We start from the raw sequence: 15758 nt of genomic DNA, 5'->3' as shown, positions 1-15758 counted from the left end.
CTGGGCTTGAATATGGGATGAAATGATGCTGTCTGGAGTCTGTGGCATCCCTTTACCCCGGGTGTCCATCAAACTACCACTGATGCAGGAGGCCCACCAAGCCGTCCTACCCGAGAGCTTTCCGCGAACTCTCTGCTGGCGCCCTCTGGTGGTCAGAGTGTGGCACGGCCACCTCCTCTGCGTCCACAGAAACCCAGTTTTAGAATCCAAACTAGATGTGGGTTTCTAAATATTTTAAAATCCACGGCCCCTTTAGGTCTGTGTCCACTTCCTCCTTTCCCCCAAAGTTCTGATGTCTCCCCAGGACGGTGCACTCACTTCCTCCCTCCTGAGAGCCCCCACCTCGGGCCTCCTGTGGCCCTCTCCACCTTGGCTGAGCACTGCCTCAGATGCCCCGCTTCCCGCTCAGCGTCCTCACCTGGTCTTGTCACGCTCCTCTGCTGTGAGGAGCCCCCGCAGGTGGGGAGCTGGGGTGAGCCAGGGTTAGGCAGGTCTGCTTGAACTGCCGACGTCACAGGGAAGTGTCAGCAGCACCAGAGGGGCGGTCCTCTGTCTCCTCCCAGGGGAGGCCAGCCGATGGTGTTTGTGCTGGTGGCGGTAGCAACGTTTCCTGACTGGGAATACTGAGAAGGCCTCCCCGAGGAGGAGGACCGTGGGCTGACCTTGGGCAGTGGGTTGAGTCAGGAGGCTCTCCCAGAAGAGGGGATGGGGCCAGACTGGCAAATGAAGCAGGAGTTAGAAAAAGGCAGCGGGGGTGGGGGTGGGGGTGGGGATGAGACTGGGGGTCCTTGAACAGCCGACGCAGTTTATGAGACCAGCTCTGCGACACCTGAGGAGAGTCTGAGGGACATCCCTGGACAGGGGAGGAGGGCCCGTTGGCTGCTCAGACCTGAGCACGTGGACTTGGTGGCTGGCTGGGACCGTGGCTGCTCCTGATTGGATGCTCTGGTGAAAACCTTGTCAGCACGCCGTCCTCCGGGTGCACCTGTCACCCTGCAGCGTGTACCTCTGTCCGCGGTGGCCGGGAGCCCAGTGCGGCTCAGACAAGCCCTGCTGCCTGGCGCAGCTGTGTTCTCGCCTTCCGGGCTCTGTTTTCTTTATCTGCCCTGCGCTTGGGTTCTGCCACGCACTGTCTCCTTCTGCCGTCCCTCTTTCCCAACTCCCACTGCACCTCTAAAATCATGCCCCTCTCCTTCCACCTTCCACACCCGCCTCTCTGTCCTCTTGTCCTTTCTCCTCCCACAACACCCACCATCCTTGCCTGTTCTTGGCTGAACTGTGCCCTCTGCCTTGTGGGTGTGTGGACTGGACCTCCATGTCCCCGTCCCTTCCCCGTGCAGCCCCCTCTTCCACCTGCCACCCCCTTTTCCTGTGAAGACTGTGGGCACTTTCCCTGGCCTGCTGAGGGGAGGGACTTCCTAGTCTCCTCTTGGAATTGAAAAATGGCCAAATCTACACTCCCAGGAAATCCTGCCTGATTTAAGCCTTTTTTTATTTCCCCTTTCTGACTGTCCCCACTCACATACATGCATCCTGCATTTACCATCTCTTTGTTCCTCTCCCATCCACCTGGGTCCACACCTCCCAGGAATTGTGCGTTTTTGAAAGCCCAATCAAAACTCACCTGTGAAACACTACTGATGGCCTCAGATGTCAGCAGCGTCCTTCCGAATGTGTGTGTGGCCAGGGACCATCCTGTCAGGGCTAAGCTCGGTCCTCAATGGCTTTCTTTACGTGCTCCCTGAAGACACAGAGTTCAGATAAGCTCACAGACTCCTAACCTCCCCTGCTAGTGGGGAGCCTTCAGTCCACGTGCAGTGAACAGCGTGGGCCTTCTGTCCAGGGGCCCCGAACTGACCTGCTAGAGAGTCATGGGAGAAACCCCCACGGCCCAGGGAGTGAATATCTGAGTGGTCATCACTCAACGTGGCAAGACGGAGGAAAGGGTGACATTGTAGTGGGTTTCTCACGTAACTAAGTTTATCCTTTAAAAACCTTTTCTGAATTTTGTTCTTTGATTGGGGGGGATTTTTTTGGAGTGGTGAGGAGAGTTAAAAGAGCTTTAATTTTAATGCAGGGATGAGACAGCTGATGATAACGTTTTGGTATTTTGTTAACATTGTTTAAAATACTTTGCAAAATAAGAAGTTGGTTACCCTATGTTGTCTCCCAGATTTGGGGGCATTTCTGTAAAAGAGTGGATCCTGCTGTCTGGAGGCTGCTGCCTTTCCCAGCGCGGACATGGACGAAGGCCTCCATCTAAGGCACTGGCGGGGAGGCCGTCGCTGAGCCCACCCCTCAAGTGAAAGCCGGAGCGCTGACTGGGAGCTGCGTGCTGGGGGGGAATGATGGCGCCGTGTGGGATTCACATGCCTCTCAGGGAGCGCAGAAACCATCTGAACCGTCAGATGAAAATTTCAAATTGTGCTAAGTGTTATGAAGAGTGTGCGTGTTCTAGGAGACCCTGCTGATGAACGACATTTAAAGTGATTATTCAAGGCTTAGAAACAGCTATTCGTGCAGAGTGCGGGGAAGGGCACCCCAGGCAGAGGGAGCAGCATACACACAGGCCCTCAGGCTGGCGTGTCCGTGGTCGTAGACGATGACGGGAGTGGATTGTCAAGAACAAGGGGATGGTGTACGATCAGGTCAGAAAATTAAGCAAGAACCATGTCCGGCCTTGTAGAACATGGTGACATTGGATTTTATTCTAAATGCCTTTGGGAGCCATAGAGGGTCTTATTTTTAGAACTTTTGTAAAATTAATTTTTTAATGAGGTGTAATTTATGTACCTCAGATGCACAGATATTAAATATATAGTTTGACAAAGTCTGATACACATATAAACTCATGTAACCACTGAAGTAGGTCTATGAAGGAATGCAGCTAGAAGGCTAATGGAGGAGGTAAAATAAAATACTAACAAACAAACAAACCCAAAGCCAAACACTCGATTAAACCAAAAGAAGACAGAAAACAATGAACAAGTAACAGAGAAGACGACAAATACAATGAATAGCAAAATGGTGGATTTAAACCCAGCCATATCAACAATTACATTACACATAAGCAGGCATAACAGAATCCAATAAAAGTGAAAATGGTCAGTCCCCACCGTGGGATTCAGGGCCCAGACGCCGGCTTTCTGGTGGCGTGTGGCAGCGGCTGCCCACCTGTCGTTCTGTCCCGGGGCTGCTCATTGGCTCCTCTGAGCATGGATAATGCAGGGCTCAACCAGGGGTTGGGAGGGGATGTCTGTGCAGACTTGGGGCTCCCCCTTTCTGACTTTCTCTCTTCTGAGGTTGTCCCCTGTAGAGCCCAGCTCTTCTTGCAGTTTCAGCCTCTGTCCTCTGACTCCTCGGGCAGATACAGCTGTAATTTTCTGTTCCAGCTCCAGCTCTCAGGGAGGAGCCACTGAAACGTGATTCTTGTCCATATGGTTCCTTCTTTCGAGGATTAAACCACCTGTGGTTTATCCCTGATTCTGGCCATCCAGTGCCTTTAAACCACTGTCTTAAATACTTCATCAAGGATTTATAGTTGTTATCTGCAGGAAGTCAGTCCAGTATAAGCTTCTCTGCCATTACTAGAACCAGGACTCCCTGGATGGATTTTAAGCAGGGGAGTAACATGACGTATTTTAAGAACGTAATTCTAGCGGGTATGTGGAGACCTACAGCAGGGGGGGAAAGAATGGAGGTGGGGAGACGGTTAAGACTACTACAGAGGCCACTGGGAGCTGATAGTTGCTTGGACCAGGCGATGACAGAGGACACTGCAATGACAAGCAGTGGATGAGTTCAAGATGCATTTTTGGCAAGATTTGGTGATGAGTGGGGGGCGGGGGATGAGAAAAAGAGAGAAGCCAAGGATGACTCCTGGATTTCTGGTTTGAGCAACTGGGTAATGAAGCCACTTACCAAGACAGGTGAGACAAGAGAAGGAGGAGATGTGGAACGGAAAGTCAGGTTGCCTCTTGTATGTAAGTCTTGAGATGACAATAAGATAAACAACTGTCAAGCAAACGGATCTGTAGGTCGAACCCGGGGGAGGTCTAGTTTAGCAGGACTGGCTGCGAGAACTTGAGCAGGATGTGCACACGTGGAGGGATGGAGTGCTCTTTAGGGGACCGGGGGCTGACAAAGGGTAATTAAGGTCAGATGTTGACTTTCTGGGTGAAACTGCGGGATAGGACGGATGAGGAGCTGGACAAGGAAGCCTGCTTATGACTGGGATGTTCGGGGCAGGTTAACCAAGGCTGCTTTTCCCCCTGGACAGGGTTACAAGGAAGAGAAGCTGCAGGGGGAATGCTGTGGGAGATGTCTGTCTACGGCCTGCACCATCCAGCTCCAAGGGGGGCAGATCCTGACACTGAAGGTGGGAGCAACTTGGACTCAGAAGCTCCCCCTCAGCTCGCCGTCTGGTTCTCTATCTGGGTATCTTTTCTTCAAGAAAGAGGGACAGAATTTGGGCCAATTTTGACCTCCTTTTGTGCCTGTTTCAGATTTTATAATGGAAAGGTGGATAACCTTTAGAAGGTCCAGAATTTTCTCTTTGATTGAGTTATTTTGTCACTGTCCTTGACAAGAGTGCAGTTGGTGTAGGGCCCCATGATGTGGGGTTGGTTGATCTTTCAGATTTTCTCCAGCCTTGAGTGTCTATGAGTGAGACAATCATGGTGACACAGACTCTGACCTATGAAAGCCAGAGTTGGCAGGTGGGGCTGGGGGGTGGCACTCAGATCACCTCTAGTTCAGTTACGGACTGGCCAGTTTACCGTCGCAACGTCTTAGTTCTTTAAGTTTTAAGTGATCAGAAGAGTTCAGGGAGTTTTCTACATTTATGCAGCCCTGTTCCCAGTAAAAAAGCTATAAAAGCAGACTCCACCTCTATTTCGGGTTCTGGGAGTGGAGACTTTGTACACACTGCTTCATTCTTGTTCCATATCCTCCAAATTGTCTCAAGAACTCCAAAGAGTCGAGGTCACGGTTTGAAGTAGCTTTGCAACCCAAGCACCGTCTTCACATTAGCTGTACCCCGTCCCCCTCTCTCCTTTCAGCCTGGTGAGACATTGCAGGATGGCTGTGACAGTCACTTCTGCAGGGTCAACGAGAGAGGACAGTACACTTGGGAGAAGAGGGTCATGGGCTGCCTGCCCTTTGATGAACACAGATGTCTGGCCGAGGGGGTGAGTGGTCGGAGTTCAGGCCCTGTTTCCTCTAGACTGTCTCCATCTCTGACTCTAAGAACAGGGTCCCTCTGAACAGCAGTCCAGCTTGGATGTGACTTCCCAGTGTCCAAGGAGAACCCTGACATAGTTTAAAAACCAATATTACAAAACCAAAGCCAGATGGACAGACAAGATTCTCTGTACCATATGATGCTTTAAGAAAACATCTTTCCTTCGGGGGAGACGGAATCTGTGAGTCCTTGAATGAGAAGGTGAGAGGTCAGACAGATTTCCAGGCTCCCCTGGGAATGATGATCCCAGTTCTGGAAGAGAATTTGGAATAGAATAAGAACTGTGTCCGCCTGGTCAGGTGGAGCTGGCGGGCTGCTCACGTTGGTGGTGGGAGAGCCAGTTCATGCCTGGGGACTTCAGCTCAGGGCTGCGAGCCCAGAGCCAGGAACTGAGCTGGAGTGACTGGGAAGTGTCCACCGTGTACTCTTTGTGTCTGATCTGGAACTTTGCTGTTTTCTTAGGGGAAAATCGTGAAAATTGCAGGCACGTGTTGTGACACATGTAAGTATGTTACCAAAATCTTGTTCTTTGAAATCCATCAGACCATGTCCACTGTTCTTTGGAGTGAGCTTTATTCTAGAAAGATGCTGCAGTCACCATGTTCAGTTCTGCAGGGAACTGACCCCCCTCCCTGAGTTTCCTCGGCTGCCCCCTCCTCAAACCCCCTTTCAAATGCCTGTAAAGGAAGCTCTTCCTCTTTTCTTCCAAACTCCTGACAATCGCCAGCTCCTCACAGAGTCTTGGGTTGCTCATGGTCCCATCATGAGAAGGCATCTTCTCTCTTCCCTGGGAGCTCCTTGAAGACAGGAGCAGACCCTGACACACATCTGTTCTTTGGGTGTTGGGCAGTGGTCTCAGATAGAGATGGCGGCAGCAGCTGGCGGTGGGGCTGCAGGAAGCACGCAGTCTTCTCAAGGGTTTATGAGGCTGGTCTAAGCTTTATGACCCTCCTCCTCGTCCCTCTCGGCTCCTCCCGACCGTGAGTTGCACTGGTTGGTCCTCGTGGCTCCCACAGCATCTCTGGAGACGGAGCTCAAGTCTGCACGTCAGACAGAGTTCTTACCACGTGTTCCTGTGGTTGTGAGCACAGGTGGCTTTCAGAATCCCAGTGTTAGTGCTATATTCTCTGACGACAGAATTACTTGCCTGGACTAACGTTCTTTGCTTTTTAGTTTAGTTAGTTAGTTTTCGTTTTGGGGTTCATGGGCCCACGTTCCCTGTTCATTTTTGGGTAGAGAAAGGAAGAGGGCAAACACGAGCAGCTTCTGTGTTCAGTCATTCGTTCTTCTCCTGGTGGCCTCCTCGGACAGTCCCTGTGGTCGCTGTAACCAAATTGCAGACTGAGGAAACACACTCTGAAAGCATCTCCTTCGGTGATTCCTGGCTGCATAGTTTAAGAAGGTGAAGTCAGGAAACCGTCGGAGAAGATGAGTTCCCTTTAGGCACGCTGCACGTGGGAAGTGGCTGAGACTGTTACCTGCAAAGCTGGCAGCAAGGCCAAAAGGGGCCTCTGCTGGTTGGGGCTTCCAGGAGCGGAGGCCCCCTCTTAAGGAGCACAAGCCCGGCTCAGGCTTCAGCCTGCAGCGGAAGAACAGAGGGAATAAATATGCTTCCCTTATTCACCCTCTTCATGTAGTTGGTAGCCTTCCACTTTAAAATGAAATTATTTGGAAGGTGGGAGGCCAGCTGATATGTAGTTGAGGTTGATTTTGATTTGGAGCCATCCAAGAATGGAAACCTCCCGGTGCTCGGATGGCGAATGGTGAGCTGACATTAAATCTTAGAATTATCAGTGGGCCAAAGTAGAAACTCAGATCTGAATGCCACTAACCTGGGTATGTAAGGAAACCCATGCCAGCGACCTGGAGACAGCTATATCCGAAGGAAGGACCCCATGAGGGCTCCTAGGATCTTCTCAGCCCCCGCAGGGGCAGTGAGTGCCCTATTGTGGCCATGACATCTGCAGAGATGCATAGATATTAACTGTATTTATTGGCTCCTTCATTGCCCATTAGTTTCTGCAGAGTTGTAAGCACAAAAGGATTGCTCTAGTCATTATGGTTTTTAGAGTCCATGATTATATAAAAGCAAGTTTTATCCACTGACATCACCAAAGCACAGAGAATCTAGGCTCCTCTTGCAATGAAAATTGTACCGTTCAGTGAGTTAAGCCCAGCGATAACTGTAACTCTGAGTAGGAAGGGCCAGGAGAAGCCGAGGGGAACCCGGATGCCGACTTTCCCTCCCGGTAGCTGGCTGTGATGATTTGGGCACTGTGAAATTGACCCGTTTCCAGTAACTGAGGGAACTGGGCTAGAGAGTGTTGTATGGAAGAACAGGTTCCCCTCTCTCACCTGTCCTGCAGGCGAGGAGCCCGAGTGCAAGGACATCGCCGCCAGGGTGCAGTACATCAGGGTGGGGGACTGTCAGTCTGAAGAGGAAGTGGACATTCACTACTGCCAGGTAAGGGGGCCTGGCTGGGGAGGGGCGCGTCTCCATGTTTGGACACGCCTCATTAGTTACACTGTGGAAGAACCCAGACAGTTCATGGGGAGGAGGAGTGAAAGGAATGGGAGGCTTAAAAAAAAATTTTTTTTTTTAAGGAAATGTTTTATTGAAGTAACTGGGAACTTTTGACCCCAGGAGGGGAAAAAAACTAAGGAAAGATTAGTTTTTGAGTCCTTTGAAGTCCTTTGAAGAGAATGGGGAGTTAGTTACGGAGCTTGTATTTCCTGAAGGTCAACCAGACATGCCTAGGTTGCAGCTGGAGGGGTTCTGGTGTCAGAAGACCACAGGAGGGGCATTTCAGACCCCACCCCTCCCCTCCCCGGGGGCTCCTGTCGCACGGGTTGCTCTGGGCGAGGCAAGGCCCGCTGGCGGCCGGGGTGGGGGGGGGGCAGGTGGAGGAAGCGGGCCGCCCCAGAGTCCTGCCCGCCCTGGGGCTGCCCAGCACCGCAGCGGCCCCTCTCTGCCCCGTCGTAGGGCAAGTGCACCAGCAAAGCTGTATACTCCATCGAAGCGGAGGACGTGCAGGACCAGTGCTCCTGCTGCTCGCCCGCGCGGACCGAGCCCATGCCGGTGCCCCTGCGCTGCACCAACGGCTCCATCGTCCACCATGAGATCCTCAACGCCATGCAGTGCACATGCTCCCCCAGGAAATGCAGCAAGTGAGGCCCTGCCTCGCCCTGGACACCCGCAGCCATCCGCCTCGGCAACCACCAGTTGGCGCTCGCGCGCTCTGCTCTCGTGCTCCCCGCACCCCCACCTCGGGCCCACAATAAAGGCCAATCTCTCATCTTGACAAAGGCTCACGGTTCCCCGTGTCTTCCAGGCTCAGAAGGCCGTTGTCGGCCGGGCTTGAGTTCCGAGGCTGGTGCTGAGGGAGGGAGCACGGCTCCATCTCTCTGGAAACACTCCAGGCCAGATGGCTGCAGGTGGCACTGCCAACCTCTTGGGGGAAAAAGTGGCATCTCAGCCTCCACTGAGTAGGGAGGGGACACTGAGGTCCAGGCCTCAGAAGCCCAGCCCAGTGGCCTGAAGGAGAAGGGATTTGCTGAGGAACACTGGGGTCTCCAGTCTCTGAATCCAGGGGCTTCTGAGCAGAGCAGAGGGGTGGCCCTGGGGCCAAGCTGTCAACAGTGTGGCTGACGTGGTGGGGAAGGAGCCCCACCAGGTGTGCAAGGGTTTCTCTGAGCCCTTGGCTGACCGAATTCCTGTGTTCCCACAGTGGCCCCGTGGGAGGGAGAGGTGCTGGGGGCGGGGGACTGGAAATGCATGGTCCCACCCAGCACAGGCTCAGCCAAGGGGGGAGCACCAGGCTCGGGGGCAGGCCTGGGTTCCACACACAGTCCTCGCTCTACTCTGTGGCCTCAGCAGACCCCTTAGTGGTTCTGACTCAGTTTCCTCAACTGGAAAAGAGGACCATCAGGAACACTCATGTGGTTGGGAGGGGGAAACACGCCGAGAGTGCCTGTGAATTGCTCTACAATAATAGAAAAAAAGGGCAAGAATAAAAATGGGAAAATCAAGACTCAAAGAGGGACTAAGTGTGTTTATCACAGTAGCAGAGCATTGGGGGTTTCCTTTGTTGTAGTGGTGAAGGATCTGCGTTTCTTTTGGGCTGGATGCTGGAGGCCAAGGCCCTGTCCACTCCAGAACCCTGTGGTGGATGGGGAAGAGGTGTAGTTAGTGCCAGCCTTCACCGGGTCCCCAAATCACTCATGGCTGCTGTCACTCTCAAGGAGAGATAGTCCTTTCTTAAAACTTTATGAAGAAGCTTACATGTATATGCTGGCAAGATGGCAGAGACCTGAGGTGGGGAGAGAACACCCACGGGAATAAAAGCAACACCCTGGATATGAGGCAGGGATTTGTTGGGGGATTGACTTTCATTCCAGATCCTTTTAACCCAGGAGAGACTAAACTCATTAGAAGGGCTGCACGATGGAGCTGGAAAGGATGTAGACACTATCCAACGCACCGCCCCCTCCTGCCCCTTTACAGAGGACGAAAGTAGCTCAGAGAACTCCAGCAACTTGCCAGAGGTCACATAGCTGCAGGTGCAGGGCCAGGTTCAGCAGCCAAGTGCCTGGACACCTGGGCAAGAGCTCCAGCGCAGGTCCACCAGAGCCTCACGTCCCTGTTCTGACAGATTCGGTCCTTGTTCTCAGGGAAACCAGTGATAGCTGCATTTCTAGGTCTCCCTGCTTCTGGCATGGCTGGGGAAGAACTTCCATGGAAGAACTTCCATTTGCGTTTCAGGCAAATGGCATGGGCTGTGCTGAGCAGTTTTGGTGGGGCGTTTTGCAGGGTACGGGGCAGGAAGAATGGATAGAAGTTTTATGTAACTGCTCAGTAATTCAGAGGTTGTCATCCTCCATCCATCACCCCACCTCCAACTCTGAGTAGCCTCTAAGGTCTCTGTAGGAAACCAGATCCAGGGCCAGGGAATTACCTGTCTCTTCGGACTGATCGCCTAACACTCCGCCTGGGGACGGGGTGCTCCTGGAGGCATCAGCCTCAGAGAAACTCAGCAGGGAGGCTACCGCTTCAGCAGGAGGTGTCAATTTTCCAGCTGCCTCCATGGTCTGAGTTCTCATTTTGACCGATAAGATGATTTACTATCAAGAAAAAAGCTGAATCAAAACCTGCATGTTTTGATTAAAAAAGATGGCAGGGAGCAGGGTAAAAAGGATGCAGCAGAAGCTGGGAGTGGGGTCTAAGCCAGCAGCTGCCCCACCCTCTGCGGGCATTCCAGGGCGGGTCTGCCTCTGGTCTCAGGGACTCTGTTTTTGGTCACTCTCAGACCAGATTAGACAGTCCCCCAGAGTGAGAGTCTCAGGGATAGTCTCCAGGAGGGTGTGTGTGGAGACCAGGGGACCAAGAAAGTGCTGGAGGGAGAGAAGAGAGGAAATGGATAAGGAGTGGCAAGTGGAAAGGTTTCTGATCCTCTTGGCATTGAAAAGACAGGAGAAGGGTTCCTGGAAGTTAATGGAGAAGGGCGTTGCTTGGGAGAGAAAGGAGCTGGTAGCCAAGCCAAGCGTTAGAGCATGACCCTGGAGCAGGCATAGCCCTCAGGGGCAGGCTGCCTGACCGATTACACTGCAGTCTCCTCGTCTGTAAAATGGGCACATGGACAGTAACTCCCCCGTAGAACTGTTGTTAGAATGAAACAGTTCCTCTGCAGAAGGCCCTGAGAAGGGTGCCGAGGAGGAGGAAGTCATGTATCCGCATCGGCCCTGGTGACTCCTGGTGGCCAGAAGGCCGCCCCAGACTGGCACACACTGCTTTGGTTTTCCTTCTGCCCTGCCCCTGACTCATGCTGTGTTGTTGCCTCAGGTTCCTCATCTATCCAGTGGGGAGCAGTCCCCACCAGCCCCCCTTATCCGTGTGGGAGATAGCCTTCTTCACATGAAAGCACACGGTCATACATAGCCTACTCGACATACATTGTTAACACAGTTCCTTTCCATTTCCGGGTTCCTGGTATTGCTACGCTTCAGGGCATCCGGGAACTGTAGATTCTGCTACCCAGAATGGCCAGTTGGAGGCCTCCTCTTCCCGCCCCCCTGCCCACAGCCGGGTACCAGACCCACTCCAGGGAGACGCACTCCTCTTGTTCCAGGGATGGAGTTGCCATAATCTGCCTCCTCAAGCAGTCCTCCCTCTCCCCGGGGAAGCTTTTCTAAAATTTGCCCCTCCCCCTGCCTCTTGCAGCCCCTCCTCCCGCCCTACCTGTCTCCGGTGCAGGATTCCTCCACTCCTGCTCCTTTCATTCTGGAGAAAAGTGGGGACAGCTGGTGGCGGGGCAGAGTGCAGGCAGGTATTCTGGGGCAGCCTCCCGCCCCAGCCCGGGGCGGTCCGGGACAGGGTGGCGCGAAGCCGGCTCCGCGGGCGGGATTGGAAACTCATCAGCCAGACGGCTCACGAGATAATCCGGCTGAAGGCTCACACCCGAACCAGGTTAGGAGGCAGCTCCCCTGGGCGGGGAGAGCAGGCCGTCTTACTGTCTCGCCCCTCAGCTTCGTTAACCCGAGCTTGCCCTGGACTCACCCCGCCCGCGGGAACGCGCTCCACCCTCCACGTGGCGAGGCCAGAGCCCGTGCGCCCGGGGCGCCGCGGCCGGGAGGCCGGGCGCGGGCTGGGGGAGGCGGCGGCGGCCGCGGGCGAGGGGCGGGCACGTCCGGACGGAGCTGAGCCGCGATGGAATTAGCCCCGCGGCTGAGTAAGCCGGTCCAGCCGCCGGCGCAGCCGCGGGGCAGTCCGCGTTTGGCGTCCTGTGCGCCCGCACCATGGCCACCCCCGGGCTGCGCGGTGAGTCTTTCCCGCCGAGGGCCTTGGTCCTGGGCATCGGGCAGGTTGCAGGAAAGAGAGGGGCTGGGAGTGAAGGGCGGGATGGGTGACCCCCGGTGAACCTGGAGGGGGCGGTGCGGGAGCTGATCCCTTTCCCTCAGGGCAGGGAAGCTGAGGGGCGCCTGAACCATTTCGCGGGTACTTATTTCTTCTCAAGGAGAGAGGAGGTAGGACAAGAGGCAGAGGATTGGTGCAGCGACTTTTTGGTGATAAATTACCAATTCCTACCTCTATCTTCTCCTTGTTACAAGCCTGGGATGTCTAGGGTATCTGAATGGTAGGCAAACAACTGGGGTTTAACTCAGAGACCGTCCGCTGAGGTTCAGATTCATCCCCTGCAAGCTGACTCGGGCATCCCTGGAGCACCCTCACAGTTTAAGGGAGTCTCCAACCCCTATCCAAACCCACTCCCAGGAAGGGCACGTACACCTCAGGGTGCAGGGAAACACAGGTGCATCTTTCCTGGAGGCTTTTTTTTTTTTTAAAGAGGAAGCAAATTGAGGCAGCGTTTCGGGGAGCAGGACCTGACCCTGCTTCACCTCCCAAATGATACTGAGTAGACGGATACGTTTGGCAGGACTGACCTTGCCTGGAAAATGATTTTGTTGGATGTCTTGTTTGTGGTGGCTCTTGAGAGGCGTGGAGTGGGGAGGTGCTCACTCCATCGGCATGAACAGTGGGCAGAAGGGACTGGAAGGTAGGCATCAGCCATCGTGAGACTTTGTGAATCGGTGTGGAGGGACACCCGAGACCATGTGGACGCTGGTCCAGGACAGCAGGTCCCAATGAACAGGGTTAGGTCTCAGCCCAAAGGCAGGTGGCAGGTGGCAGGCGGCAGGCGAGGGAGGATCGTAGACAAGGTGGGCCTCTCCCAGGGGTTGACGGGACTCTGGGCCCTGCATTTGCCTGGGCTTTGTTCTTGGGACCTGACAGCAGAGCCCTGCCCCTGCTGCGGGGCATCCAGGGCACAGTTGCCTTCTCACTGTGTCTGCCATGCATTGCCATTTTGGGAACCAGGGACCTGAGAAAGTCCTTTCCAGCCACCTCCATCGCTCTCTGAGTTGCCCCTATGTGGCCACTTGGGCCTCTTTGCTGGCTGATGGAAGAAGGTGGGTTGGGGGTGGGGATGGGTTCCAAACACCAACCTCAGGTTCTGGTCTGGTTTCTCTGTGCACCTTCTCTGCCATCTCCCACCGCTGGGCACGGCAACAGGGCCAGAGGCATTTGGGGAGCTTGTCTTTCATTTTCTCTAACAAGGACCCGATTTTCTGGAAATTCATCCATCCTGTGGACCCTTCTACTGGCTGAGAGAAGCTTGTCTAGGCCTGGCATTCCTAGAGCACATGAACTTGACCTCTAGAGACGAGAATCTTGCCTGTAGTTACAAAGTAGAATCAGTCTTTATTTGTGATCCGATGGCTGGGGTGGGAGGAGTTTGAGTGGAGACTGCATTAAATGAAGGAACCAGCCATGTGGACATCTGGAGAATGATCTAGCAAAGGCCACAGAAGTGAAAGATCCTGTGGCAGCAAGGTGCTTGGGCTGTCCCAAAACGGGGGAACCCGGACGCCTGGAGGGAGAGGGTGAGAGTGAGCGGGTCACGCAGAGTCTCGGAGCTTGGGCTGTGTGTTTTTGACTTTGCAAAAGAAAGGGAAGACTAACATTCATCCAGCAGTTGCTGTGCACCAGACACCGTGCTTCGCTTCACAATAAATTTGGGGGTCAGTAGTAAGACCATTTCATTGAAGAGGAAGTTGAGGTTCACCTCACCTTGTTGCTTTTGTTGTGCTCTTGAGGAGCCATTAGAAGGAAGTGTAACTGCCAGCAAGGAGAGGATGGAGGGTGGGAAATGTGGGTGGAACTGGGGCCTTAAGAGAGATACTAATTTTGCAAGGCTGTGGTCATAGTCCAAGCAAGGGTTACCTTGACACGATTTCCAATCTGGAATCATCATGGTTAGTTCATCTGGTGGGACCAAGCCCAAGAAGGCTGGTTGTCATCACGAAACTCCTAAGGCAGCGTGCCACTGTGATCTGCAGGGGACATGCCTTCATGAGCACAGGTTACCTGAGCTCCACATCTGTGGTTCACAGGCACATGGGAGGCCGACCCAGGGACCACTGGGGGCAGAGGACTTGCCCAGTGTCCTGATGGGCTCTAGCAAACCTGGCTCCCAATCGTCTCTGTTGATCTGCATACGATGCGCTTGTACGTTCAGCTCTCATCAGTTCAGAGGACACCGGCTGAGCCAGATACCATGCCAGTGCCAGAGCTAGAACCATCAACAAGGGCGCGTACTGTCAAGACCTAACGTTCTGGACTCCTGGTCCCCTAAGATGATCTTAATAGGAAAGCAGCCACATCCACTGTTGCTGGACACGGGCAGGGGGAGCCAGGGTCAGGCATGGGCTCGTTCAGACGACACCAGTGAAGTTAGCCCTGTTTATACTTCAGTATTTCAAGAGGTACTAGAGGTCTTTCTTTGGCTGCTACTGACAACCCTGCCTTTCCTCCAGAAACGCTAAGGAAATAATTTATAAGTCTGTCTGGCCAACAGCTCCATGTAAGATAACTTGTGCTGAAACTACTGAAGGCTTGCAGGTCTCACAATTAGCTGACGTCAGACCCTCCCTCTGTGTAGCGAATGCAAGTATAAAGCGTATCACCTTTGCATCTTCTGACTGGTTCACTGACGAAGGGAAAATTCCCACTTTCTAGCAGTTGCTGATGCCTGTAATCATCGTAAACTAATTAAAAATAGCTTGAAGAGGGGAGGGTATAACTCAGTGGTAGAGTGCATGCCTAGCGTGCGCGAGGTCCTGGGTTCAATCCCCAGTACCTCCATTAAAAGTAAATAAATAATAAACCTAATTACCCCCGCCCCCCAAAATAAAAAAACTTTTAAAAAATTATAAAAAATAGCTTGAAAAATTAAAAAGTAATAATACATCCCCATTGTGGAAAAAAATCAAACACAAATAAATAAAATACATATTTTTAATATTTTGGTAATTACTCTTCGCCCTAAATCCTTTTTAATCTTTTTATTTTTGGCTATGTCAGATAACCATTTCTATTTATTATTTATTACTCTTGAGACAAATTACAAAAAAGGAAAACCTAGTTATAATACAACTTAAACCAAGGATACATTAACAAATGCCAAATAATGAGAGATTGGGAACATGCTGTTATAGCCCCAAACCTAGATAAGAATAGGAAGTGTAATTGAGCAACAACTGATCTGTGAGCTCCCTGACAGGCAGATCAGAAAAGAGATGAGTTCCGTCAGTCTCACCGCTTAATAAAAGGAGACTAGCTCATCAACATTAAACTTTCAGAAGACTGTCACAGTGATATTTGTGATTTTTATAGAAGACATTGCCCAGCATAATGAGCTGTAGTTTTATTAATAGGTTTTTAGAAAAGTGTTATTCATCACATGAGCATTTATTGTATAGTTTCTGATTTTTTTTAAAAGAGGTGTTTCTGTTTTATTCTTTTCTGATCCATTCTATTCTATTAAAAAAATGCTGTTTGCAAACCATTAGATAACCACCTATTGGGTTAAACCTCTAACTTGAAAAGTAGTGGCTTATCATGTAGAAACCTTACCAGCGAATGGTCCTTTTAGACTTGTGACTCTCCATCCCTTTTTCCTCT

At 52.4% G+C, this 15758-nt stretch overlaps 2 protein-coding genes and 1 long non-coding RNA gene across 4 annotated transcripts in view; 2 read left to right on the top strand and 1 right to left on the bottom strand.

The window, feature by feature from the left end:
• The window catches only part of VWF (von Willebrand factor), a 114414-nt gene extending 105866 nt beyond the window's left edge, over window positions 1–8548 (top strand). For both annotated transcript variants that reach the window (XM_074357439.1, XM_074357438.1), the window contains 5 exons: window positions 4280–4378; window positions 5061–5189; window positions 5705–5744; window positions 7609–7706; window positions 8226–8548. In XM_074357439.1, coding sequence (XP_074213540.1) covers window positions 4280–4378; window positions 5061–5189; window positions 5705–5744; window positions 7609–7706; window positions 8226–8414 — 555 coding nt within the window. In that variant the 3' untranslated portion in view covers window positions 8415–8548. The remainder of the gene's footprint in view (window positions 1–4279; window positions 4379–5060; window positions 5190–5704; window positions 5745–7608; window positions 7707–8225) is intronic.
• A 731-nt stretch (window positions 8549–9279) lies between these two features.
• Window positions 9280–11841, bottom strand: LOC123617599 (uncharacterized). The gene is made up of 3 exons (XR_006725772.2): window positions 11478–11841; window positions 10198–10363; window positions 9280–9402 (listed from the first exon to the last, which is right to left on the bottom strand). It is a non-coding gene; the product is annotated as an uncharacterized LOC123617599 (long non-coding RNA).
• A 74-nt stretch (window positions 11842–11915) lies between these two features.
• ANO2 (anoctamin 2) overlaps window positions 11916–15758 on the top strand; it is a 253462-nt gene continuing 249619 nt past the window's right edge. Inside the window, exon 1 of the mRNA XM_074357441.1 lies at window positions 11916–12056. Within this exon, the coding sequence (XP_074213542.1) occupies window positions 12035–12056 (22 nt within the window). The 5' untranslated portion in view covers window positions 11916–12034. The remainder of the gene's footprint in view (window positions 12057–15758) is intronic.

Source organism: Camelus bactrianus, chromosome 34 (assembly GCF_048773025.1).
Source record: "Camelus bactrianus isolate YW-2024 breed Bactrian camel chromosome 34, ASM4877302v1, whole genome shotgun sequence".
Classification (NCBI taxonomy): Eukaryota; Metazoa; Chordata; class Mammalia; order Artiodactyla; family Camelidae; genus Camelus; species Camelus bactrianus.
The sequence above is the reverse complement of the archived record's forward strand: the minus strand, read 5'-3'. Positions and strand labels throughout refer to the sequence as shown.